The 26,283-nt window shown below is 50.2% G+C and overlaps 10 protein-coding genes and 1 non-coding gene across 11 annotated transcripts; 5 read left to right on the top strand and 6 right to left on the bottom strand.

The window, feature by feature from the left end:
* Window positions 1–1,843: 1,843 nt before the first annotated feature.
* Window positions 1,844–3,010, bottom strand: ATEG_04242 (uncharacterized protein; the record flags this gene model as incomplete). Its single annotated transcript, XM_001213420.1, has 2 exons — window positions 1,844–2,935; window positions 2,993–3,010. 2 exons carry the CDS (start codon window positions 3,008–3,010, stop codon window positions 1,844–1,846), a joined length of 1,110 nt encoding a protein of 369 aa, XP_001213420.1.
* Window positions 3,011–3,920: 910 nt separating this feature from the next.
* On the top strand, window positions 3,921–8,033 carry ATEG_04241 (uncharacterized protein; the record flags this gene model as incomplete). Its single annotated transcript, XM_001213419.1, has 1 exon — window positions 3,921–8,033. The coding sequence occupies one exon, from the start codon at window positions 3,921–3,923 to the stop codon at window positions 8,031–8,033; it is 4,113 nt and encodes a 1,370-aa protein (XP_001213419.1).
* A 2,638-nt stretch (window positions 8,034–10,671) lies between these two features.
* Window positions 10,672–11,632, bottom strand: ATEG_04240 (fungal specific transcription factor domain-containing protein; the record flags this gene model as incomplete). The annotated part of the gene is made up of 2 exons (XM_001213418.1): window positions 10,672–11,537; window positions 11,629–11,632. The coding sequence occupies 2 exons, from the start codon at window positions 11,630–11,632 to the stop codon at window positions 10,672–10,674; spliced, it is 870 nt and encodes a 289-aa protein (XP_001213418.1).
* A 340-nt stretch (window positions 11,633–11,972) lies between these two features.
* ATEG_04239 (uncharacterized protein) lies at window positions 11,973–12,962 on the bottom strand (the record flags this gene model as incomplete). Its single annotated transcript, XM_001213417.1, has 2 exons — window positions 11,973–12,625; window positions 12,698–12,962. The coding sequence occupies 2 exons, from the start codon at window positions 12,960–12,962 to the stop codon at window positions 11,973–11,975; spliced, it is 918 nt and encodes a 305-aa protein (XP_001213417.1).
* A 597-nt stretch (window positions 12,963–13,559) lies between these two features.
* On the top strand, window positions 13,560–14,899 carry ATEG_04238 (uncharacterized protein; the record flags this gene model as incomplete). Its single annotated transcript, XM_001213416.1, has 5 exons — window positions 13,560–13,665; window positions 13,724–13,827; window positions 13,913–14,222; window positions 14,295–14,353; window positions 14,411–14,899. 5 exons carry the CDS (start codon window positions 13,560–13,562, stop codon window positions 14,897–14,899), a joined length of 1,068 nt encoding a protein of 355 aa, XP_001213416.1.
* Window positions 14,900–15,538: 639 nt separating this feature from the next.
* On the top strand, window positions 15,539–16,204 carry ATEG_04237 (fungal specific transcription factor domain-containing protein; the record flags this gene model as incomplete). The annotated part of the gene is made up of 1 exon (XM_001213415.1): window positions 15,539–16,204. The coding sequence occupies one exon, from the start codon at window positions 15,539–15,541 to the stop codon at window positions 16,202–16,204; it is 666 nt and encodes a 221-aa protein (XP_001213415.1).
* Window positions 16,205–18,246: 2,042 nt separating this feature from the next.
* Window positions 18,247–18,655, bottom strand: ATEG_04236 (uncharacterized protein; the record flags this gene model as incomplete). The annotated part of the gene is made up of 3 exons (XM_001213414.1): window positions 18,247–18,253; window positions 18,304–18,507; window positions 18,546–18,655. The coding sequence occupies 3 exons, from the start codon at window positions 18,653–18,655 to the stop codon at window positions 18,247–18,249; spliced, it is 321 nt and encodes a 106-aa protein (XP_001213414.1).
* Window positions 18,656–20,176: 1,521 nt separating this feature from the next.
* ATEG_04235 (uncharacterized protein) lies at window positions 20,177–20,851 on the top strand (the record flags this gene model as incomplete). The annotated part of the gene is made up of 2 exons (XM_001213413.1): window positions 20,177–20,392; window positions 20,444–20,851. The coding sequence occupies 2 exons, from the start codon at window positions 20,177–20,179 to the stop codon at window positions 20,849–20,851; spliced, it is 624 nt and encodes a 207-aa protein (XP_001213413.1).
* A 35-nt stretch (window positions 20,852–20,886) lies between these two features.
* Window positions 20,887–21,029, bottom strand: ATEG_10540. The gene has a single exon. It is a non-coding gene; the product is annotated as a tRNA-Asn (tRNA).
* Window positions 21,030–21,399: 370 nt separating this feature from the next.
* ATEG_04234 (ribosome biogenesis protein RLP24) lies at window positions 21,400–22,094 on the top strand (the record flags this gene model as incomplete). The annotated part of the gene is made up of 3 exons (XM_001213412.1): window positions 21,400–21,439; window positions 21,492–21,527; window positions 21,592–22,094. 3 exons carry the CDS (start codon window positions 21,400–21,402, stop codon window positions 22,092–22,094), a joined length of 579 nt encoding a protein of 192 aa, XP_001213412.1.
* Window positions 22,095–22,563: 469 nt separating this feature from the next.
* On the bottom strand, window positions 22,564–25,594 carry ATEG_04233 (formin-mediated actin nucleation enhancer; the record flags this gene model as incomplete). The annotated part of the gene is made up of 3 exons (XM_001213411.1): window positions 22,564–24,094; window positions 24,235–25,445; window positions 25,526–25,594. The coding sequence occupies 3 exons, from the start codon at window positions 25,592–25,594 to the stop codon at window positions 22,564–22,566; spliced, it is 2,811 nt and encodes a 936-aa protein (XP_001213411.1).
* Window positions 25,595–26,283: the final 689 nt, after the last annotated feature.

Genomic DNA, 26,283 nt, shown 5'->3' with positions numbered 1-26,283 from the left:
AGGCCGGTTGTATTCGCTTTAAATGGTAAGATTCTTGTATTAGCGGACTGGAAAATAATAGACCTGTGGGATCTAACGATAGGAAGAGTAATTCGGACTTCTGATGAATTTAAGCTGAAAATAAATTATCTTATATTCTCGCCAGACGGTGAGGTATTGGTATTTGTCTGCGGAGAGTCTTTGAAAATCTGGGATATTGTTGGTGGTAATGGTGTTAGGAATATCGACCTTGGCTACTTGTCTGTCGATGTTTAGCGGCTGGTATTCTTACTAGACTGCAAAATACTAGTAGAGGCCTTCTTGCGGTTAATACGGCTTTGGGATATTGTTATTCGAAGTGCTTAGTAGATATTCTCTGTTCATGACTACGTGGAGTATATTGTATTTTCTGTTGATGGCAAGCTGCTTGTAAGTATGCTGGATAACGGGATAATCTAGCGATGGTTTTTACTAGTAGGAACGCTACTTCTAACTTTTACTGATTATATTAAACTAGCTATCCGAGTTATATTCTTGTTTGATAATAAGATGCTGGTATCTGTATCGAGAGACGGGACTATTATCCTCTGGGATTGGGCTATAGGGACCGCGTTGCAGACGTTCTATGCTGATATCTACATCACTGATCTGTCTTTCCATGATAATGATACGCGTCTTAGGACTAACCTGGAAGTTTTTGTTTTGGACGCTCTATCTTACAGAGAGCCTTATAAAGTCTTATCACTATGTAAATTTGTATTAAACAATAACTAGATTATGCGGGATGGCGAAAGGGTTCTTTGGCTGCTGCCGGATTATAGGGCTAAGATAGTGGTGTTTTATGGCAATTGTGTGGCTCTAGGGTTGGAATCAGGATGTGTCGTTTTTATTGCTTGGGACTCTTAGATGGCGGTGCACTTCGTCTTTCTCTGTTTTATCAACCTCTGCGTATGTCAATTAAAGTAGCTTTCATGAGTCTTCTAGTTACAATGGCATTGATGTTCTAAAAAAGACATCCAACGGAGTTGCCCAGCCCAGGATATACATAGAGTGAGGCGTTATGCGGTCGTAAGATAACGACGCTGAAGTCAGTAGGAATGGCTGGGAAAGTATATCTTCTCTGTATCTTTTAAGTCTTCATGCTATCAATGAGAAAGCCTTGGAAATGTGACCATAGTAATAAGTATTGGGTAGTCGCCTGTTACGCTCCCTCGGCGCCGGATAGGCTCTGAACCTCTTCAACAAAAAGATCAAAAATATAATAAAAACATACAACAGCCGGGATTCGCTGGTGGTCACCCACCCAACTACTAACCGGCCGGCGTGTGGCTTAAGTACGGCTGAGCGGACGGGAAGCCCTGTTTTCCACACCCTGTGGTCGTATGTGCTGGGTTTAGTTCGAGAACAGTATAAAATGCTACCTCTGTAGTCCCAGCAACTCCCTGGCCTTGTTGCTCGTAGATATTTGACCGGCAAAACGATTGTCGTAGGACGACTTTGACGCTATATCCGTGCTGTTGCGTTAGAAGTCAAAGAGCCCCTGGTTTCGTCTTAACATATGTCGCTTGGTTCAACACATAATCTCCACTTCAGAGAAGCTGAACCAGAAATAGTTTAACCAGGACCCAACTGAGCTGCAAAAGTACTGAGTCTCTGTATGCTGTGTACAGAGTGGTAAGGCGGGTACCGGCGAGTGATTGCTTTGAGGAGCGCTGTAAATTCTCCTGGTCCCGAGGCATCGTAGTTTGGGAGGATAGTTGCCTGGGACGGCGCCCGTGATTAGCTGGTGTATTTCCATCACAGCTGGCGGTTTTCTCGGTATCCTGGCCCTACTTCACCCGTAATTCCTGAAGTAGCATGAGCCTTAGACCGGCATCTCCCCGGTACCAGGTGCGACTGTCATCCTGCGCGTTCCGGAGATCTGAAGAAGCTTAGGCAGGTCTTTCAAGAAATGCCAGAGTGCTTCTATGATCATGAGCCCGAACGCGCAAAGCGGGCCCAGAATTGCGAATACAGTGAACCCATATGAGGCGGCCATGAAGTTCTTGCTCTGGCGCAGCTGCTCGGTGGCAAGCCCGACCTGCATCGCCGTCAGGACCAGGGCGATGAAGATGGTGGCGGTGGCCAGGAAAGTGATATTTTCACGGAACAGGCTTCCATAGTTCCAATAGTGGCGCAGGTATGGCTCGAACGGCGGCATCTGGGTCCAGCGATGAAGAGTATCCAGGCGAGCGAGACGAAGCTCGCCGCGGAGGAAGCGCGGGTGAATGAGCTTCCTGTCATCGCGGGAAAGGACTTCGCTGGCCAGCTTCTTCCAGCCCTCCCAAGCGGGTGGAGATTCAATGAGCCGACGAGGCAGGAGACCCTTATCGGCAGCAATGTTGAAGTCGCTTTCATACGAAACGAGGCAGATATAGCTGTAGAGAAAGCCCATCGCAGATTTCCACAGTTTTCTCTTCGAGCATTCCACTAACGCAGGAACCTCTTTCTTGGAAGAATCGTTGTTGCTATCGATGACATTCTGCTGAAGGCCCCAGCCTTTAGCAGAATTAACGTTCTTGTTGCTGTTCTGTGACTCTCTCGCAGGAGGTACACATTCACAGCCAGGTTGGCAGCAGAGATACGCTGTCCAAAATCCCGGTTCGAGCAAGAAGCACGGAAGAGGTTTAACAAAAAGTTTTCTATCGTTTGTCCAGAGCAGATGGAGGTCCATCCGCTCGGTTATAACAATCTCTCGCCCGATCAGGAGTTGCTCGTGCAGTGGCTTTGCCGAGCGGACTGCCCCAGCATACCACAAATGCTTCAGCACCTCCAACTTTCCAAGCGAGAGTTCTCTGACAAGAAATTGGTCCACGTTCTTGCTGGGGATATCTACACCGTACGGCCCTCGGTAGCAGGCTGGAAGCCCGTCCCCTGTAGACGATGCGCCTGTCATCTCCAAAACATTCGTTTTCAGCTGTCGGCAAATGGGTCAGATTAGCCGTGTTCGCAAATTGGAAGACTAAGCCCTTACAGGGGTGGATGCAGGCATGTTTACTCTACGACTCCTCTGATCACGATGTTAAAGGATCACTTGAAAGACTGAATAGAGATGGGGATTGCGTCGGGAGCGCTGGGGAATGCAAAAGTCTACCCCATCGGCCGAATAACCACGGAGGGAAATGCCCCGGCGGACCGACTGACCTATATGCTGACACACGAACCGCTAGCTGCAGCTCTCCCCTGTCTTTTTCTAGACATATTATTGGGCCTCGGCGGCTCGTCATATACAGGTCGACGAAGCAGGAGCGCTGCGAGAAATTGGCCGGCTGAAGAGAGAACCTTTCCGATTGTACGCATGAAAGCAGACATTCGAGTCTCGGGGTCACAACGTCTTTGTGAGAATCTCCAAACGAACTACATTCTTTCCAAGTAGAGTATATGCAGGTACCAAGGACTGGTTTATGCATAGTGGTGGGCCGGACCGCGGAGCATCTTACATCAACCTGCCCCTAGGAACGAACTCTTGAACTTGTGTCTAATCGGTGAGCTTCTATATTAAGGCACGGAGTATCTCGGCCATAAGCAGGGATCAGCAGCAGCGGCGGACACTCACAGCGCTTCCACCCCATCATAACCGCATTTATTGGTGGCTACGGGCCGCTTGAACTCCTAGTGGCCGGTGATAGGGCATACTCTTACTGTGCCGCACATGGAGGCTAACCCCATAGTGCTTAGCACGTATGCTGTAGTGCTGAAAGACGCTAACGTGTGCCCTTCATGCAAGGCTAACAACTGCGCCCGGCCGATGCAGCGCCCACTCGCAGCAGGCTGGACAAGCTAGGTGTACGATAGCCTTCTGGGAGTCTGCTGGCAAATCTCCCCCTTTCTGGCACATCTGCTCGACAGCTTCCAGTCTTTACCTTCGCTACACTCGAATGAGAGCCTGCCACATAAGAGTAATGGATTCGATCAAGGCCATCCAGTTCATCATTTTGACCGTAGGCACAATAGCCTTTTATCATCTTTGGCGTCGCGGCCGACCCCCAGCCCGACTGGCACAACCAACGCGGGCAGTCCGTCTCCAGCAAGTCTACCCTCCGCCCGAGAACCAGACCCGAACAGATATCGATATAATTGCCATTCATGGACTCGATACGAATTCGGAGGCGACTTGGGTGTGGGACCCCAAGGGCGACAATGTGAATTGGCTCAAACAATCGGATATGCTGCCAACCAGATTTCGGTCAGCGCGGATTTTCACCTGCGACTGGCCTGCTGACCTATTTGAGGATCCAGACTTCGTCCAGAAAGAGTTCGAGGAGTTCGCCCGGCTCTTGCTTGCCGGTATCAAGTCTCGATCTCCAGCCACAAACGGGGTTTGCGGCAAAGCAGAAGAAAGGCCGATTGGCTTTATCGCATCGTGCCTTGGGGGTGTCATCTTGATGAAAGCACTCGTCATGGCGAGCCATGAGTATCAATGCGTGAAACAAGCAACCCGCGGTATTATCTTCCTTGCCACCCCATTTCGTGGCACCTCGTTCGAGGACGTGGCCAGATGGGCCGAACCAGGTCTGAACGCCTGGGCTTCGCTCAGGGGCAAGAAGATCAGTCACCTGCTTAAGCTTGCGAAATCGTCTTTTAACTTAGAGGAACTCGTGCGCAACTTTACTGCCCTCTGCCAAGAGAACGATCTTGCCGATTATATAGTCACCTTCTACGAGACTGGCAACACGAGGCTGACACACAAGGTAGTTCGTTGGCTCCCTCAGTATTTGGCCCAAGAAAAACCGGTACGACCTATGATCTATTTCCTTTTCACCTACTCGCTGAGAATAAAGAAAATGTTTTCTAATCCTCAGCAGCTTGTCAGTAGATCTTCCGGAACTTTGGACATTGTCAAACATCCCCTAGCCCTCGATCGACGACATGTATTAATGAATAAGTTCGCTGGCCCTCATGATCCAGATTATGAGACCGTTACTGAGAGGGTTGGTTACCTTCTTCGCAAGATCGGCCAGGGTCGGCTAATCGAAAGGGCCGATGTTTGGATACGGACTAAACGATACTCCTTGAAAGAGCTCAAGATCGAACGGCTCTCTGGGGAGCTGCTTCCGATGGATCGCTGCTATATTAATCTTGCTCTTGTAGAGCGCTCCTCCGTGAATGCTAGTCGTGTAGGAGACAATGCTGGTCAGAAGGGTTCTCCATTCTCACTTTTTGCCCGAATCAAGACTGAGCGACCAGACAAAACCATCGAGATGACATTGCCAGCTCTCTTTGAACCGCATCAGACACCCGACGGCCAGAAGCGCCGGCCAAATCGGATCCTGATTCATGGGCGGGCAGGAGTAGGCAAGACAACCCTGTGCAAGAAAATCGTCCACGATTTTACCTATGCCGGAATGTGGCAGAATTTGTTTGATCGTGTGCTTTGGCTCCCGTTGCGGAATTTGAAGCGCGAAGACAGACGTCGGTCCTCTACATACAACTTTGGCTCGTTATTCTATGACGAGTATTTCTCTCAACATCCACAGGGCAAAGATCTGGCTGATGCAGTGTGGAGTACGTTGCTCCAAACTACGAGTGAGAGAATATTGCTCATCCTTGATGGCCTTGACGAAGTGGTTGAGGACTTAGAAGGCGATATGCTTGTCTTTTTCAAGGAGCTCCTTGATCAACCCAATGTTATCGTCACGTCCCGGCCCCACGCAATGCTTCCACAGGACACAAAAGATGTTGACCTGCGGCTGGAAACGATCGGATTCTACCCAGACCAGCTGAAGGCGTACGTTGAAAACGCCTTTACTGACCGGGAAACGGGCGAAACAAATTACGAGAAAGTCTCCATGATCCAGTCTTACCTCCAAAAGCATCCGTTAGTCCAGGGACTGGTACGAATTCCAGTCCAGCTGGATGCATTTTGCTTTACCTGGGAAACCTGGGAACGCTCCAATGATCAAGACACCCCGAAGACTATGACTGCTGTCTACCAAGCCATTGAGCTCAGTTTATGGAAGAAAGATGCCGTGAAACTGGGCAAGCTGACTGAGGCTCGAGCTCTGGGCGCTCGGCGACGCGAGATTACAAGCTTGATTAGAGTCCAACGCCATCTTCTTGAATACCTTGCCTTCACTGGAATCTATAACAATGTGATAGATTTCGAGTCGAAACACTGCGATGCGATTTTAGATGGGCCCACGTTCACCGGCAAAAATTTCCTTTTAGATGAGACCCTTAAGAGCCTCTCCTTCCTGCGGACACCAGATCAATCGTTGGGAAGCCGCGATCAGAGCTACCATTTCTTACACCTGACATTCCAAGAGTACTTTGCTGCGCGCTACTTTGTCCGGCAATGGAAAGCCAACAAACTACTTGAGTATATCATGTTTGGCGACGGACGAAACAGAGGTTCCAAGCCTGCCAATCTGCATCCCACTGCTTTTCTTCGAAGGAAAAAATATAAATCACGATATGACATCTTCTGGCGCTTTGTTGCTGGCTTACTCAACGAGGAGGAGGGAGATGAAGAGGCATCCCGATTCTTCGACGCTATCGAGGCGGAGCCTCTCGATATCCTCGGTCCTACGCACCAACGGCTGGTCATGCATTGTTTGAGTGAAATACGGACAGCGGCGACATTTAAAAAGGGACTGGAGGAGCAGCTATCGCAGTGGCTGCTTTTCGAGTGCAGAAACACCAATCGTTCGAGTCTGGGAAGTGACATGGAATTTCCTGTGCCTATTCTTCTTCGTGCATTACGAGAAGAGTCGGAAGTCGACAGGTTACTTCTTCTAGGCTCACTACGGCGGAGACTAGCTATCGAACCAGGTATTCTAGAGCTGGTTACTTCTATGCTGGAAGCTGATCGCTTCAGTAATACCTTGAAAGTACTTGTCCTTAATCTGCTCGCCTGCCAGTCAGCACTCTTACCGGAGGTCCTTGAAAAAGTTGCAGCTCTGCTTGCTAGTAAAAGCAAATATGTTAGGGAGGCGGCAGTCGAGGTCCTCGCTAGGCAGTCAGCGCTCACATCAGAGATCCTTCAAAAAGTTATAGCACAGCCTGAGGATATCGACTGGAGTCTTAGACAGGAGGTGGTTGGAGCCCTTGCCCGCGAGTCAGCGCTCACACCAGAGATTCTCGAGAAAGTTGGAATACAGGTTCAAGACGAAGACGGAGATTCCAGACAGGCAACGATTGAGGCACCTGATAGTGAATCAGAATTCGAATCAAACATGTGGACATTTGAATTGGTTGTACCTGAAGGAGTGTTCCCTGTCCGGTCGACGCTCACACCAGAGAGCCTTCAAAAACTCGCTGGCCAAACTGAGAACAAAGACCGGAGAGTTGAACTGGTTCTACTTGAAGCTCTCACACCAGAGATGATTCAAAAATTCGCTGGTCAACTTGAGAATGAAGACTGGAGAGTTAAACTGGTTGCACTTGAAGCGCTCGCTAGCCAATCGACGCTCACATCAGAGATCGTCGAGAAAGTCTCAGCACGGCTTCAGGATAAAAACCAGAGAGTTAGAGTGGCCGCAATTGAAGCACTCCTCAACCAGTCAACGCTCACACTAGAGCTCCTCGAGAAAGTCGAGGTACAGCTTGCCGATGTAAAGTGGGATACGAGACCGCAAGCGCTTAGAGCGCTTGCTAGCCAGTTGCTGTTTACACCAGATAATTTTCAAAGGGTTACAGCATGGCTTAAGAATAGAGACTCGAGTGTTCGACTGGTTGCACTTGAAACGCTCGCCAGCCAGTCAAAGCACACACCAGAGATCCTCGAGAACATCGCAACACTGCTTACCGATGAAGACCGTCATGTGAGAGGGGCGGCAGCGCAAGTAATCACAAAGCTGGCACCATCCTTGGAGGCGATTAGTCCTTATCTCGATCCATTTTACCGGGCTTTGCTGGAAAGGAGCTTTATTGTGCCTGTCAGTTGGTTTAATGCGGATGGATTTTCCTACATGATAGTGGATGAGAGAGTGGTCTCTTTGGGACGTCTGCCATGTCATTTTATGGAGGTGATTCAGGCCACACAGAGAGCCTTGGGATCCCCTCTATCTCGCTAGACAGGCACGAATTGTTTCACGCAGACGTTGATCATGATAGATCCATATGCTTATTTTCACTGTCAGCTTTTAAACCCACACTATACTATGTACGGATCTATATTTTGGTCGAGAATAGTGAGGAAAACGACCCTCGAAGATTGAATACCAGGGAGTTCAGCCACCTTGAGTAGAGAGCTCAAGCTGTGTTTCTGCCATTCTCCTACTATTGATGGATGTCTACATCCTACTTGATGCGTCCGGATGAAACATATGCGTATTGGAAGCTGAGTGATTGATCCCTTAGATCTGGCAGTGCCGCGATCCTAGCGGTATATACTAAGGCCACCAGACATAACTGGAACACTTAATATTTAGCGATTACTTTGGGAGAGCGTCTACCACATATCTAAAAACCAGCACTTGCACTACAAATATTATACAGAAGTAAAGCGATGTAGCCGGACATTTGGCCTTGAAAACTGAAGGAAAACAAGGAATTGGAATCTGCTAGAAAAGGAAAGGAAAGAAAGACGTAGACATTCTCCAAAAATGCTTTCGAAAGTTAGGAAATTGAATTTCGTCGCATTCTACAGCTTGTTAATTAACATACTCCGTACTCGACCAAGTTAACATCTGCCTCTTCTTTTCTACACCTGAATCTCTGATAACGAGGTGATACGAGGAGAATACCACCCCCCCCCCCCCCCAAAAAAAAACACCATGAAGTCAATATAAGGAACAGTTACGGGGCAACGCGAACCGTGGGTCTCGGTCCACCAGTTGATGTTCCTGAGGCTAGATATCATGTGTAGTGTCGCTGGCTGCTCTCACCCCTTTCCATCTTCCAAAGCTCACAATAATCGCCAGGAACAAAAATCACGGCCGAGTCGATCCAGATGGCGGAGCACAGGGACAGCTGGACGCGAGCAGAGAATATCACGATTATCCAACCATGCAGGCCGGGAAAATGATTGTACTGTTATAAGATAAGCCTAAAGAGATCGCTATCAGCAAATGGTGTAAGTCGATTTTGTTTCATGCCCCGCAGATATGTGGAATATCCCTGTCCAACAGCGATCACGGGGCCATCTTAGACACCTTAAAATACCTTGAAGAGCAAACAGTGTGAGCAATTTCATGGCGGGCGAAGAAGGATCCGAGAGAATTTTGCGGGGCTTGTGACCGGGAACCTTAAATTACAAAGGTTTCGTTAGTAGTTACCTATTTACGAAGCGCCTGCATTCTAACGAAGCAAGAGACCCTAAGGGGGATTTTTCAGATGGCTTGAAGACGACAGTATTTCCGGCCGCTAGCGCGGCCTACACCTTCACAATTAGCCAAGAGAACATCCTCGACAAATACTGTCGATCTTGTCGGCCAAACCAGCATAGTAAGTGAACAGGTCGGCCCCTTGCTCGTAGGCCCCACGTTGCGTCCCAATGGCGGATCCCGTCGCTCGAAGGCGCTTTAGTGGGAAGAGCCTTGGAAACTATACCAACCGGTAGAGAACAGTCAAAGATATCTTGGTTTACCCGCAGAGAACGCTGGGCGACTTGGTACACTCACCTCTTTTCTCTTTTCAGCTCCTCCCCCTCACCCTTTATCTCCCGGCCGGAAGATGGAACTTCGACGTGCCCGCCGATGTCCGCAGGCAAAGTACACCCACGTTTCTCTCGCACGGTGGTGAGAAGGCGCTACAAATCTTCCTTTTCTGGTAATTCTAAATTGCCGTCTCCGGGTATGTTGCCGTACCCCACAGTCCAAACTAGATCTCGGTACCGCCCGCCCGCCGCGCCCATGACGAACCGCCCGGGGACCGCCCGCGGGCAGCCAAACACGACAAACACCGAGGTAAAATTGAACATGCATAAGTCATGCGTTTTTGAGCTGTTTCTAATGACATTAAGCTTACAGTCGCGTCAGTTTGATTGTAGTTCCAGTGACTGCCTCCTAAGCTAATTTTACGTGGTGAAGTACAGAACTCGTTATTTACGCGATACTCACATCGGGATTAGCATGATTTAGGTTTTTGAAGTAGCAACTATACGTTTCACTAGCAGCGATGGTAGAGTAGATTATGGGAATCTGGCGGATGTCTTTTTCTTGGGGTATGTGGTGGTAACACCGGGCAAATCCGTGGGGTTGGCGCATTTGGTCCGGTTCAGCATGCTGGAAGAAATCTTAAATGTGAAAACCTGCTGTGAAACATATATTTGATGTGGTTGAAATGAACGTGGTGGTGGGCCATTTGGGGTTAGTTTGAATACTTGGATTTTTAGTCTTCCCTGCGGGCGGCCCGCCCCAGTCCGCCGCCGACGGGTAGGCTGAAGAAGCTGCAAGGTTCCACAAAATAGACGCTCGACCTATCAACTAAATTCTGTCCATATTCTCGGGCCCTTGTAACTCGGCAACACTACCCGATCGGAGTGAACGGGTATTAGTGTGAATACTCCAGGTTTGAAGGTGCTTGTCTGTGTGTCCCTCTAAGTATCCTAACTACAGTCTAGTTGTCGGAACAGAGGGAAAAGTGGATATACCCAACAATCAATGGCACCACGAAAAGGTCTGAATTGCTACAAGCCCCTGAATCTGGCAATTTATGGGGATAGGCTGACTAACTACGAAACGAGGTATTAAGGCATAAATCTAAACCCAATTAGTTTCCACTTCTGGTGAGGCATAGTGGGATATGTTCGAAGTCGCTCCGAGTAAGCATGGGAGCATCATGCTCTCGGTCATGAATAATACAAGGCGAACCCTGATCAAGTGACAAGAAGCGCTCACGAAGATAGACGCACCACCAGAGCTGCTTCCGTAGGATCTTCTCTCTCGGATTAAGTGGCAGGTCCGTCGGATCAATGTGAAACCCTAAGGAATATGCCAGTGGCACCGCCTGTGCCATCAAATGAATAGGGCTTCTGGCGTTATCGATGGGTTGTGGATAATATGTCATCAAGAGAAGGGATTGGAGCAAGACGAGCTTGTCTCTTTCCCATCCAAGATCATAGAGAAGACGGGCCCTAGTGAACATGGACTCCAAAGCGGCTGGTTTCGTTAAAGTGTGCTGTCGAGCATACAGAAATGTTTTCGCACTGAGTGTGATGCAGTGAAAGAGTAAAAGGCTGATCTTAGGTTCGCCAGTGTGAACAGCGAGAGTCCTCAATACTCTGTCCCGGTCAGGGATTGGTAAATTCGGGTGAACTAATTCGAAATAGCTTGTCCAGAGCTTATCACGGATACGGGGAGCTGGAAAATCTAACACTCCCTTGGACCGAAGGAACTCAAGATCATCTTGGGTAATGTGGCTCGGGACCGGCTCAATGTAGTGAGGAAATAAATGCTGAAGTCTAGCAATATAGGACGTCATAAAATTTAGGGCCCGGAAGATAAAATAATGCGAAGTAACGGATGGCTTACCCGCCACGTTGTGAGTTGGGTATAATTTTGCAAGGGACGTTATCCAGTCTGCAGTTTGTACAGGGAATCCCCAGAAGAGACGCATTGCACCGGACTTTACGTTCCCTACAGCAACTGTAAGCAACTGGTGATCGTTTCTTTCTGTAATGAGCCCCCTCGGAAGAAGTTGAAAAGTCCATGGCTTTGTACTCGTTACCCATTGTGCAGGGAAGACGTATAATAAAGCGGAATAGAATGACGACTTTGAACAGAAGTCAAAAGAGAAGAGCATTGAAGATTATTCATTGCTAAAGGTTGGAACAGACGAATAAGTAGCTTGGAGTGTACTCTGGCGGAGCTGGGAACAGTCTCGATATATGCGGGCCGCGTCTTCCGCATAGTCAAAGCGGCGAAATAGTAAAGACACTCTTCTCCCCTATTACCGGGAGGCGGTAAGGGGCATTGCGAAAGCGTTTCCTTTCTCTCTAGCCCACATCAATTGCCTAACATCTGAGAAGCACCATTCGAAGTTTAATGCCATTTCGTACAGTGAATATATGTTCACCACGCGGTGTAGCCTGCATCCACCAGCAAGTCAGCCACTGTAACATATGCACTGGAGTCTGATAACAGGAACGCTGCCGGCCCTTGATAGTCCTGCGGCTCAGACAGGCGCCCCAGCATGGTCTCCCTGGTCCATAGCTCACACAGTTCCCTCTTACTTTCAAGGATTCCATTGGTCATCGGCGTCCTTATTACACCAGGACTAATTGTGTTGACCCTGATTGATGGGCCCCATTCTGATGCCAGGTTTCTCGCCAACTGCTGCACGCCAGCTTTTGATGCCGCATAAGCCGCGTTCGGCGTGCCCTTGTTGACAACGTATCCGCTCATACTTGCAATGAAGACAAAGCTTGCTTGGGTGGGTACTGTCATCGCTTTCTGCTGCTCTTGGACTAGCCGAGCCCCTACTTGCGCAACGATCAGTGTTCCAACGAGATTGACGTCGATAATCTGCCGTGCATCCTTGACGGAGAAGTTGAGAGAGTCTCCAACCCAACCAATAGCGGCACAATGCACAAGTCCACGCAAGGGATATCTAGCTTGTGAAATGGCGCTTTGGAAGACATTCAAAGTATTCTCGAAGCTCGATATGTCGGACTGAAAGTATGTCAAATTGCAGGCGTTAGACTTGGCGACACCTTGCAGTCTTCCTTTGAACAGGTACCATTCGTCAGCATTCTGTTCGGCTTCTTGGTAACGCTGTCTTTACGGGCTTAACACACCCCAGGCTTCGCCTTCCGCTCTTTTCACACGGTCGATCGCCACCACGTCGGCGCCCAACTCGAGAATCGTCTGTATAAGCGCAAGTCCCATCCCTCCGACGGAGCCGGTCACTAAAACGGGGTCAAGCATAAATATTTCGTACGCCAATGTTGAGTTTAGGTTCATCTCACCAATAATGGTCCTGTGGGTAAGGGTGAATAGCTCCAAAGCAGTTTCCCTTGTACGAATGGAACCATTCCTGGAGCTGTCTTCCATGGAAAGCATGATGAGTTCGATAGAAAGTTAGTGTTTGCAGGTGAAGCGCACACAGCTCTAGATGCATTGAGAGGACAGGTCGACTATAAGTAGCCAAAATACATCCGGAGCAAGCGTGGTAACACAAAAAGCGATGGAACAAAACTTGTGACATATTGCTATCTTTTCCCTGCTCTCCAATTAAAGTCTACAAATTGCCTGCATAACCACGACACCAAAACATAGGCTAGCGGGAGGTTCCACTACCTGCCGACTAGGACCTGAATGGCGGGAATTTTACATGCGGGCGGGCCGAGTGAGGATCTAGGTTAAGGCTAACCAATTCTATGGCCAATGACCGACCAAGACTTTGATGGCGGGCGGGAGGTCCGCCCGCCCTGGACATGTGGGCAGAAGGAACTTGAGTCGTTGTGGGCTCTGACGAAAGGCAAACAAGGATCTTGAGGTCAGTATTCTCCGGTGTCAGGGCTTCTGGCGTCTCAGACCTGAGCGAGCTAGATGGGATGGAGTTCCTATATGGACTATAAATTCACCGTTTGCCATGCGTCCTTCTGAGAATATACGATAGTCCTTTTGTTTTTTCTGATTTACCTACACTTCACATCCATGGTTGCCTCCACATTACTCGACCGGCTACAGAAGGTCTGTAATGTCGATGTCGACGATGCGAGTGTCGAGCTGATCAAAAGCCTCCCTTTCAAACCATACAATCGTGAGTCATTTGAGTGACTTAATTCTTAATTAACTTTGTCTTAACGTTTTGTGCCCAGAGACTTCGAACCAGCATATCATTACTGAAGAGCTGCTCAAACCCAGTAACCGAACGCTGCTCACAGAGTTGGCTGCCAAGTATGGAAAGCAAGGTTGGGAAACGGTATACGACAGAGCGGTCTGTCGCCATCCTATGCGAGCGATATCGGGACGTGACTATTATTGACGCCGTTCATTTGTCCATCTAGGCCGTCGAATTCTGTGCCCGCATCCTACCTTTCATCACGGGGCGTGTCCTCGTGCAGATTTCACCTCGGGTCATCAACGACTCCGCCGCCATCATAAGGCAGTGTGAACGTTTTGCCGAGTACTTTCATGAGAAAGACGTCCCATTAAGCCGCTTCGCGATAAAACTCCCTTTTTCTGGCTCTGCGGCCGCTGCAGCCGCAGAGCTCAATTCACGAGGCATCCGCACGCTTGCGACGGCAGTATTTTCTCTTGAGCAGGCAATCGCGGCAAGCCAGTCAAATTGCTTGTTCATAAGTCCATACTTCAATGGTGAGCGGTACAAATCATGGGGCGTTATAGGCCACTGCGGCTAATTTATCACCTTTTTTTTTTTTTTTTCAGAAATTGCAGCTCATTTTGACAACTCACTTCAGCCAGAAACTACGGATGTTGCGCTAGAGGTAGGTACTATCCAACCCTTCAATTGCATCGTCAGACACGTATTGAGACCGACATAGCACCCTATGTCTGCCACGATTCTTCAGATTCTCGAAACATTTGCCAGAGTTTATGAGACTACAGGTAAAGAACAGCCCGTCATGGTGATCGCGAGCCATCTCAACACTGCGGAGGTCCTAGCTATGGCGGAGCTCGGCTGTCAGCACGTCACCGTGTCCGCGCCAAATCTGAGAAAGCTCCAGGAAACGCCTGACGTCTTGCCGCCGATTGAGAAAGTCAATCGTGTACATCCATATGCGGCCTTCGATGTTCCGCAACGTCTGCGAGCACTGATTTCAAAGGACCCTCTAGGGGGAACAAGATCGGACGGCTCGCTTGCTTCTATGAAAACGGATTACTTGGCAAGTGGAGGGCAAAAGTTGGACAGTTTCATTCAGACGGATAGGGCGGTTAGAAAGAAGTTTGAGGACGCAAGACGATTTTTCCTGGATGCTGAAGCCAGGGCGGAAGAAGTTATTGAAAATGAGATAGCAATGGCTTCGGGTTGATCAAGGCTCCCCCACTCTTTAAAGAGTGACCCATGTGGTGTCTTGCTTGGGACACCCGCATTCTGGCTTATTCATTCGTATTTACTAGCCATTCAACTAACTGGTTAGCTTTGAAGAAACCAGCTAGATCCAGCAAATGGTATTTGTCAAATAGAGCTAGCTGCCGTTCCATGTAGGGCCCGTAATATTTGTAATATACGTAGGGGCTAGTAAGCTCCAACATACTTTCGTGCTCAGATGACGCTACACCGTTAAGGCGGCTGGTGGATGGCCACCGCCATCACTACCTACCTGACTTTTCGCTTCTGCCCATTGCCTGATACTTCGGTTCACGCACCGACAGTCCGGTCTTATTGCAATGAGTAACACTCAGGGAAGAGCACTTATTGCATGCACCTTTTGCCGCCAGCGGTAAGTCCATATCACCCAGCTCCAGCGAACTGCCACGAAGACCTTGAAGTACGTCTAATCCGCTACAATAAAGAAAGCGGAGATGCGACGGTCAGTCGCCTCAGTGCCGGGCTTGTCGCCTAAGAGGTCTGCAATGCATATACGTCTATCCAGACCCGCCAAGGTACCGTTTCCATTTCAGTTTCTCATTACCCAAATGTACTAAGCGTCAACCAACTATTGTACAGGATGGAGGAGGCGATGAGCAACCAGACTTCTTCACAGCGTATGGAGGCCGCGGAATCTCTCCTCCATCGGCATGCAGAATCTATAGAGACCCTCAACCAACAGATTCACCTACTTTCTGATTCGATTTTCTCGGCTAACCCTATGCACAAGACGCCTAGTGCACACCTCTCGCTATGTCCATCTCCGGGCCTAGGAAGCATCTCCAGTGGGGAGAGGAATGGCACGCAGGTTAAATCAACCAGCCAACACAGCAATGATGCTTTTCCTCCCATTACCATCCCCATCGGCCATCAGACAAGTACTAGTGATCTCCTCAGGTCGCCACTAGTTGGCCGCTTGGCGGGCTGGTACCCGGATGGGTTTTTTCTTAAGATTGAGGAACAGCGGCATCGATCGTCTTTTGCTATTACCATACCGCTTTCCATGAATGAACCACTGCAGTCGGACTTCCATGTTGATAGATCTACAGCAGATGGCTATCTTGAAAGCTTTTTCGACTCCGTGCATCCGTTCCATCCGTTCCTCGATAAAGACGAGCTGCTAAGTCAGTACGAAGACACTATGGCACGAGGGTTTCGCTCTGATGCCCAGTCTACTCTGATCATATCTCTTCTGGCTTTAGGGGCCACGGCGTCTGATCCTATAGATTTGGGTACGACATCCTAATTCGCTGGCTGTCCTGCCTTCCCATTTGACACTCACATTAATATATTTTGCAGGCAACGACGCACGGTATACCGGTGACGCATATATTCAACGGGCCCTAGGCTTTCTTTTACCTTCTTGGGCTGTTTCTTTTCGGGGCGATATTTTGATGGCACAGGCGCTGATATTATGTGCGATTTACTTTACCTACACGATTGACCCACTGATGGCTTGGAGGCTGGTTCACATGGCTTCGACCAATATTCAGCAGAGACTCCTTAGCTGGTCTGTATCCTCCCCAGGGCTTGTATTGACCTATTAACGTTCTATAAAGTTGCCTAGAGACGCCCCATGATACATATGTGCAAGCTCTCATCCGCCTAGGCTGGGTTTGTTACATAATTGAATGGTTTGTGGAATCCTTTCTGCAATTACTGTTGCTTGGGAAGAACACTGACACTGAGTCATATCAAGCGATGTTCTGGCTGAGTTTCACTTTCCAAGGAGTGGGATTGAGCTGCTAGCCGACAAAATGCCACTTCCAGATTATAAAGGTCCCCTCTGTCCTCGGAATCTCTTTGTCCTCGCCGATATCACCGCGAGGTCTCTTTTAAATCGGATACACCACGCTCTCTTTGCTATGGACAACCGGACGGCAATCTGTACTGCAGGCCCTATAGGAGTCTCATCCAATCGGGGCTTACCTGCGGTGGGCACTGACATCCCTTTGTTTCGAGTCTGCCAAGAGCTTGATTCCCAGCTGGAAGCATGGTACGGTTCGCTGCCCGCAGCGATCAAGCCAGACCTCTACGGGCGATGTCAAGGGAACAACCAAGCGTGTTTACTGAGGCTGCGGTACTGGTCCGCGAAACAGAATATATATAGACCACTTGTGATTTACGTCGCTTCCTCAGCAACTAGCGACATCCGCGACTTTCCTCCGTCAATACTCGATAAATGCGGGATCTGCCTGGATGCTTGTCACGCTTTTCTCCTTACCGCAGGCCATACCTTGTCCCGTCGGACACCTTACACTTATAGCGTTGCTCAATGGTAAGGACGATGCTAGAGATTTATTTTATTCTTCCGCTGACTCTTACTGTGAAGTTGCCTCGGCAGCGCTCTCATTCTTTCTATAGCCGCACAAAATGCTGTTCTCAGAGAGTCTAAACCAAGGGAGATAGATCCAATCTTGAAGCTTGCTGTCGACAATATTCTACCGTGGGCACAAGGTGACAGCAGCCTCAAGAATGTGCATGAAATTGCATCATCGATTGCTGCGAAACTACGCTTCGAATCCTCAGGTTCATTCTAGTAATGAACGCTTGGTTTCATCATAATACGAGAATGTTTTTATTGCGAATAAATGAACCGCATCTACATCTTCGGCTCCTACGCGAAGCTTGGGCTGATTCTTGTGAAGTGTATTTGGGTGGTTTGAACAGTGGGTATTCCTATAGTTTGATTTTGTTAACGGCGGTAAGGACGAGTAGATTAATGACTCGTTCACTGCTGCGTAAGGAAATAAATCGACCTCTTGAGGGGATCTGAAACCCTTAAACACCATTTAAATAGCTGCAGCATGACTTTCTGACTGTGGTTTATACGTCGCACTTTGACGTATTGGGCGTAGATCTGAGCTGAAATTGCATCGACTCTCTCTGTCTTGGAACCATATAGTGATGGCCCTACCTCACCGATGCGTACAAGCAGAACTCAGCATCTGCGCAGTCTGCCGCGAGTACCGTTCGATCGGTGGCAGTCATATGTCTTCAGCTGGTGATGGTTCCGATGTACACGGGGACCTGGGGATCCATTGGGCTACGTCTCTGCTGGGGTTTCTTGTGCTGGGGATGGCGGTGATATCCTTTGTGTTTATTCGGTATGGGGTGTAGATTCGGGAGCATAGTCGGTTCTTTAAGAATGCGATAGAGAGAAGAGGAGAGAAGGAAGAGATGAAATGGCCGGGAATAGGATGTACACCTAATCTGACCGGGTATTGTATATGCTTCTTTTATACCACTTAGTCTCTCAATCAGCGGTAGCACTGTCCAACACGTCAATCATAACCTGTTACCTGTCAGCAATTAACCCCTATTGACTGCTAGCACGATACTCACAGTAAAGTAACATTTAAATCCCCCTTAACCTTAACGCTAAGCTTGATCTCCCGCTCCGCATAGAAACCAAGGTATATCCTGAGTAGATCTTCCTTGGACGGAGCCTCTCCTTCTCCATCCTCCGCAACAGACAACTGATTCATGATCGTGTTGATGAAGCCGAGCTCCTCGTCGATATCCCCCGCCTCGTCATCGGGACTCTCCCTACTTTTGACGGTGGAGTTGGTTGCATATTCCTTAACTTTGCCCGCGCGCTGATGACGAGCTTGCCCATCTTTCCGGAGCGCAACAATCTCTTGGGCAAGTTCGGCTTTTTCATGGGGTGATAGAGCGCTCTCGGATTGGAGCCCATCGTGTTAGGGCGGTATCGTTTTGCTCGAAGGAGGGTTTGGGTTCATCGTTGCTAGATTCGGGGGGCCTCTGGTCTTCCGATGAAGGGGGAATTGGACTGTTCTGGAGCTCGCTCATAGCTAGATAAGACACGGAAAAGTGAGTTATTGCTCAGAAAAGAAGGTTATGATTATTGAAATGACAATCATAATATGGGGTATGTTCCCAAGGAATCAGAATCGGGGACGTCTCTGACCGTCGCTCGATCCACAGTCTGGTCAGTCCCGATAACAGACGTTCCTGAGACTTGCCATAATGTGGGATACGATTATTCATGTTTCTGTGACGTCGTCTATCTTGGAGGTTGTGGAGGACGTCACGAAGGTTTCCGGAATAGGAAATTGACGGTTGCGGAGGTGCGGATCATAAATCTACTGCAATTACGGGGTGAGGTAACATCCTCTGCACAAATAATTCATGAATATCAGGATATTAATAACTCTTACATTAGGGGTTCTTTACTTGGATTATGTATCGACAATTGAACTACGGGATAGGTACCTTGATATTAGCATCCCGCCATACTTCACGCATACCGACAAACGTATACACACTCATGGGATACACAGAACAGGACATTCATGTATTAAACTAGACTTCCATGTACCGTGTGCAATTGATGCCCCGAACTAGAACAGTCCAATCGTCACATCACCCTGTATAACCGCATGAAGCTCCAGGGCCACATCCGCTCTCAGATCCAAGTTGATGCGCACATTCAAACTGGAGTCCTTCTGCTGCACTTTGTTCGTTCCGGCCCTGGGAGACGTGACGCCGCGATCACCCCAGGGTCCCTTTGGAGGGGCTTCGTTGTCGACAGTGGGTGGCTCTTTCTTTGCTTTATCCTCGTTATCGGCCCTAGAGAAATCAGCATTGGAATTCTCGTATAGAACTGATATGGGAGAGATGGGCGGTAGATGTCATTAAGGCTTGCTGCAGTGTACGTACATATTGAGTTAATGCCGTCTTAGCTGTGGGAGAAGGGATTGGTAAGATATGGATTTGGAGTTCAAAGACAACTACGCATAAGAATGAACTTATATGACTTAGAGTGGGTTGGGTGTCAGGATCCATGACGTGTATTGATATTATACTACTTTGGAAACCTCGGAAGACGGAAAGTTTCATAAGGACAACCATATCCTGCTCCATACGCTCCACCCGGGGAACACAGATTTGGTCCGAGACCGAAGACGCAAGAGAAACGGTGGTTAAGCTGCCGCTAAGGTCCGTGGAAGTCTATCCCGAACTCATTGCAACGTTACAGTCCACACGTTGGGCGCTGCTACCACCTTGTTCATGATGCTCATACTAGTCCCGCCAGACGAGTCGAGTAGGACGGGAGTTACATGCGAGGTTATGGACAGTATTAGTAGACTCGTCCTCTGATGCGGGTTTGGCCGCATCTTTATATGCAGACCAAACTCAATCCTAGCCCCAGCCCCAGCACACGTGTTCAGCTTCCTTCAATTCTACCGCCAAAATGGTGATCGGAGTCGCAATGATGGCCGCAATGGTCCCCACTGTCTACGGCCTGAACGAAGCAAGCAAAGGAGCCCAGAATTCCGAGAACAAGCGACGGGAGACAACGCGCAAGACACGATGCCATCTAACCGCGCAATGTGATTTCGACACGGGCACCTTGAAACAACGACAGGAGGTCCACAATGCCAGGATCTACTTGGACTCTGACAACCAGGTAATTCGACCAGGCAGATCCACCGCCCGGAGATAGCGCTGACCGGTGCAGATGTACATCACGAAGAACCCGACCCCCTCCATGGCCCCGTTCAACGGCTTCTTCTACCAGAGCCCGGATTTCGAACAAGGCAATCTGTCCGGTCTAGTGACGGTCAGTGGAGAGGAGCCGCCTCAGCTGCGATGGGTGTTCCTTGACCCCAAGACGCACGATCTGAGATGGGGAGGACGCGAAGAACGCGAGGGCGGGATTAGCGGTCCCTTTGATCTAACAGAGGACGAAGAGTATATCACGCTGAATGGAACGCAACGGTGGATGGCGGTGCGATCAAAGCACGCAGGAGCTTCGACCGGGTTATGGCGACTGCATTTCGATTGGAGTGAAACGGAGGGGGGAAGGTTGCCAGATGGCGCCGAGAAGCTGCTCATTTTCTTAAAGAGATCTCCCTCGGATTCTTAGTGAGATTTGATATGAGAAATGGAAGCAAAAAAAGAGGCCCGAACCGCGAGTCGAACGCGGGACCTCTCGCAATTCAGGTACAAAGCAACCCACTAAAGAAGGTTAATATATGTGCATGGTAGGCCCATGAGCGGAAAAACTAACAAGCGAGAATCATAAACCACTAGACTATCCGGGCATTGAGTGGCAATTTTTCGCCAAAGACGAAATAGCTGCTGGGACGCGATCTGCTGTACAAAGTAGACAAATGAGTGGAGTTTCTGGATAACAAACTTGGGTAATTGTCGTGGATATCTCTTCCAGAGTGGCCTCTGCATTCTAATGAAGCATTCTTGTCCTATCCAGACTTTGTATGTCGCTCCTTGCTAAGCTCCGATAAGATAAACATTGCCTCAGGCACCAGCTGAATAAGCCCCCGCCCGTCACAAGCTTAACCTCACCGCCCTCGTGCCTCACCGCCTTGAAGATATCGGTCGATTGAAGTTTTTCTTGAGCCTCCGATAATTCGACATCCAAACCACACTCCATCAACACACTCCGCCGCCACCATGAGGATTGAAACCTGTTATTTCTGCTCCAAGCCAGCCTGTACGCAGCCCATCCTCCCTTCTCACTCTCAACTCTAACAAAACGCTTTTAGACCCCTCGAAAGGCATCACCTTCGTCCGCAACGATGGTACGTCGATTTCACTACCCAAAAACCCCCTTCCAACCCAAGACCTCAGCTAACACCCCACAAGCCAAAGAATTCCGCTTCTGCAGCTCGAAATGCCACAAGAACTTCAAGATGAAGCGCCAGCCGCGCAAGCTGAAATGGACCAAGGCGTCGCGCGCCCACAAGGGCAAGGAGATGCTGGTCGACAGCACGGTGCAGTTCTCCGCCCGGCGCAACGTGCCCGTCCGCTACAACCGCGACCTGGTCGACCGCACGCTGCATGCCATGGAGCGCGTGGCCGAGATCCGCGCGCGCCGCGAGCGCGTCTTCTACAAGAACCGCATGGCCGGCAAGGAGGCCCGCGAGCTGGCCGAGGACCGCAAGCTCGTCGCCGAGAACGAGCACCTGCTGCCGCGGCACCTGCGCAGCGGCGAGCAGGCCGTCGCCGCCGACGGCGAGAAGACCCCCGCCGCGCCGTACACGCACAAGACCAAGATCTTTGGCGAGGGCGAGAAGCGTCGGCTGCGGAGTCGCGTTGATGGCGGGGTCGAGGAGGTTGCCGGGGGCGATTCGATGGATATGGACTAAGGGTTGGGTTCGCTACTCGTCTGTCTGCTTCTGATTGCTGGGGTTGGTGGGATTTAAAACGGGTCTCTTTTGTTGTCTTCCTTTTGTGGACTATTCTTTTACCGGATTATACCTTCATCGCTGTGCGGTTTCTTACATACATAAAATGCAGTGCTTTCGGTTCATGAGTATATTGACCTCTTCAGTCTGAATCTTACGCTCACAAAAGTGGATCGCTGACAACCGCTGGCTTAAACAATGTAACAGATGTAAAACATAATCAACATTCCACTAGCAACATCTCCCTATCATCACAATGATCATAACAGGCCACAACAGTGGCAGGGTATCGTCAGCAACGCGAATAAACAATGGTACCGCAACCCATAACGACAGAACAACCTTCCTGGGCTGAGTACAATGAATGAAACAAATAAAGGCGACTTCTGGGCTTGAGCGTTGCCAAACAGACTGTAAAAGGCATCTGGCTCTATTGGTTTTCAGAATCGGCTGCTTTATCGACATCCTTCTCGGCGGATTCGTCTTTGGCTTCCTCCTTCACCTCTTCAGTAGTAGCGGACTCGTTCGGCGTCTCCTGACTTGGTTCGTCATTTTCAGCCGGCGTATCGACAGGGGCTTCTTCGCTCTCGTTATTTTCTGATGGCTCCGCCTGTGCAGATGCAGCTTCCGCCTCTGCTTTCTCCATCTCCGCCGCGCGAGCCTGCTGTCTCTCCCAGACTTCCTTGCGGATGCGGTCGTCCTTTGCTCGACGCAGTCGTTCCGTCTCTTCGACACCACCGCTCTTCTTCAGCTTCCCTTCCTGAACAAACGATCCCAATTCCTTCTGGAACAGTCCAATACGTCGATTCTCAAGCTCCTTCTGTCGGGCCTTCTCAGCTCGCTCTATGGCCTCCAATCGAGACTCATGGTCAGGCTGCAGCGCGCGGACCTCTCCAAGAACATTGTCCTTTGCCTTCAGGGGGTCGACTGATGGGTCAATGTTTCGTGAAACGTTGCGCAATGTAACGCCCTGATTGGCATTCTGCAGCGCCTGTTGTTTGGTGGCTTGTTCGACGAGAGCAAACGTCTGCGCAGCTTTCTCCAGGTCGTCCTGGAGATCAGCCGCGAGATCCTCCTGCATGGTGAGCTGATCACGCTCTTCACAGACGAGCTGCAGTTCCTTCTCCCAGATCTTCGTCCAGATGGGCTTCTCCCGTTTCAAGAACTCCTGCATCTTCTTGACCTCTTTAGTGACAGCACTGATGTCCTTTCCGACCATCTCCAGCTGGCGCGGGAGCGGCCGAACTCCACGGGTCACCACATCCTTCCGCAAATCCTCAACAAGATCCTGCAGGTCATCCACGCGAGCCACGATCCTTTCTGACTCCTCGGCAAGTTCTTTCTTCCCGGAGTTGACACGGGCGCGTCCTGCATCCCCTTCAAAGGATGGCACTGCAACATCTGCTGCGGCTGTCTTGATATTGCCGGCCTTGGACCGTATGGCACTCATTGAGCTGGAGATATCGGACGAAAAACTGGAGTACGTCTGGCGCAGAACAGCCAGGTCGCGTCGCAGGCTCTGGATTTCAGCTAATTGACTGTCACTGCCGGTGATGGGGCCCTTCCGAGGCTCACCGGCCTGGGAGGCGGCGGCAACCGAGACCGGGGGTGCTGCAGCCAGACGAGCCATGTCCTTCGCTGCCTCTAGCTGGCTGTCTGCTACCCGTTGCATTATACTCTCATGACCACCCAAGGCCTCTTTAACACCTTCGATTAATCGACGTACTCCACCAAACTCATCATCGAAGTGCTTTTTAACCTCATCAAGCATGTCGACGTTCAATACGAGGACGGAGCGATCCTTCACGTCATTCAGATCCTCAAGCTCATGGCGTATCCCAGATATCGGGTCCTGAATGTAAATTTCCGGCAGGTCAGCGCCGTTGTTGTGTGTGTTCCACGCGAATTTCTCGATGAAAGGCCCAGTTGAAGTCTCCCGATGGTGAGACCGGAGTAACCCTCTGGAAGAACATATTTCTTGATCTTGCTCTTGTATTGCAAGAACAAGGTCAGCTCTTTGCCAGGAGACGACTGTTCGGACGGGGTCTGAGCCGATCGGGGCGGCGTAGAAACGCCTGCGGAGGTGGGTCGACGCTCTGACCTTGGAGTTGTTGGCGACGTTGCCGTCTCAGCGGTGGCTTTCACTGGCTCGAACGCATCATCTAGGGAGGGCTCCTGCGTAGGCCGAGGCAACGCAGTTGGTTGGCTAATGTCGGCAGTCTCGGTCTCAGGCTGTTTGGATCTATTCTCTGACGTGGCGACATCGTTAGGGGGCTTCGCGATGGATTCCTGGCGGGGTTTCGTGCTTTCCTCTTCCACAGTGGGAACGGAGGGAGCGGCTTGGGGTGCTGCCTTGGTGCTCGGAGTCTCCGCCACACGATTGGTTGATCGTTGCCGGCCATGGGTATAGGAGCCACGCAGGCGTACGGCATTCAAGGACTCATGGACATCCCGGCCCCGGTTTGGGATCGGCGAATTTTGAGTGGGAAGAACGGGCACCCCGTTGGTTGAAGTTCCCAAGTGCTTTTGGATCTGATAAGCTGAGAATCGCCGGGACGCTCGACGTTCCAGTTCACCACTCCTCTGAAGTGCACCAATGGCGTCATCTTGTCTTGGAGGTGGCGGTGGAGGGGGATACGCTGCTGCAATGGCTCCCCGATCACCCTCTGGGTATGGCTGGGAAAGGATGTTCTGTGCCTCACGTCTCGACGCTTCTCGCTCTGAGTAGCTGGTGCCCCGCATGTCACCGGAACCCTGTCCTGACCCCGAAGACCGACCCATACCAGGACCAGGCTCTTCGACCGAACCATTACTGCCATATCGACGGGCAGACCGTTTAGGAGGGGAGACAGATGATGCGGTCTCCTCATACGCCTGGTTCATGGCGGCCTGAGCGCTCGTGGCACTTCCGGCACTTGCCTGACGACTGGCAACGGGTCTATCGTCCCTCTGTTGCCGAGATCGTAGACGGGCCTGTTTCTTCTTGAGGCCATGAAGGAGGTTGATGATGATTTCGCGGATGCGGGGAAGGAAACGATCGAGACTTTGCGGCGAGGCATCCTGGCTGAGGGTTTCTTCGAGAATCGTGCGGAGGAGATCGGGAACAGGGCCCAGGTCGGAAGTATCGGCCCCAATAGCATTGAAGGCGCGACATGCGAGATTGAATTCATAGCCGAGACGCACGTAGACATCCGATACCTCATTCTCCGACGCCTGTCGTCGCGACCATTGCGTCAACGTTTCGAGCAGTTGTTTTGTGGCGACGAGGAGATGCGTGACGCTCTTTTCAATTTGAGAGATCTGTTTCTCAGGCTATGGACGAAAGAACATGGAGTGATCAGCGACGTAATTCGGCAACTCCAAAGATTTGACGTTGAGGTCTTGGGGCTTACCACGACGGATTTGGACGGCGACCGTCCCGAACTGGAAGAACTGCGCGGCGCAGACGAAACGGAACTCATGGCGGAGTCCACGCTGCTCCCAGAGCCGGAGGAAAAGTGCTGAGCGGAGGGACTTCGGTGGGATCGAGAGGAGGCACTACTGGAGGCGGACTGCATAGGGGCAGGCGACCGGCGGAGGCAGAAGGTACTGGTGAATTTCCGACCCTGGAGCAAATAAACGGATAGAGAAGTAGGCGGCCAGTTTGATTAGGGACACAGAAAAAGGCTGGGCTGAGAAGGGATACCGCTATAGCGTCAACGAGTACGTGGGCGTAAGGGTGAAGAAGAGGCACGAGAGCGGTAGTGGGAGTGTCGGCGGAAAAGCAGAAAAGAACCATGCAGGGACTTGCGGGAAACAGGACCGAGCGTAGGGAAGATAAGAGGGCGGCCAGCCTCTCTTCAGGGTTGAGATGGTGCACTGATGGGGGAGGAAGTGGATGCTGCTGATGATGATCTTTTGGGTATTATGCTTAGTGGTGAGGAGTCGATGCGGGTGGCCTCAGGCAGGGACGTCACATGCTTGGACCAGCCTCCTGTTTTTCCCATGTTTTTGGATTTCCATTTCCAATCCTTCGCGATGACTTTGCCTGATGAAGCTGGTTTTATTGCCCAATCCTAGGTAGGTATCCTACCCAATAGTACATACGGAGTACATTCTTCTGTCTTGTGTTTTGTTAAGAATGAACTGTCGACAACATCCGATCCAATAA

The sequence above is a fragment of the Aspergillus terreus genome, genomic scaffold (assembly GCF_000149615.1).
Source record: "Aspergillus terreus NIH2624 scaffold_5 genomic scaffold, whole genome shotgun sequence".
NCBI lineage: Eukaryota > Fungi > Ascomycota > Eurotiomycetes > Eurotiales > Aspergillaceae > Aspergillus > Aspergillus terreus.
Note: the sequence above shows the minus strand (reverse complement) of the source record. Positions and strands in the feature narration are given on the sequence as shown.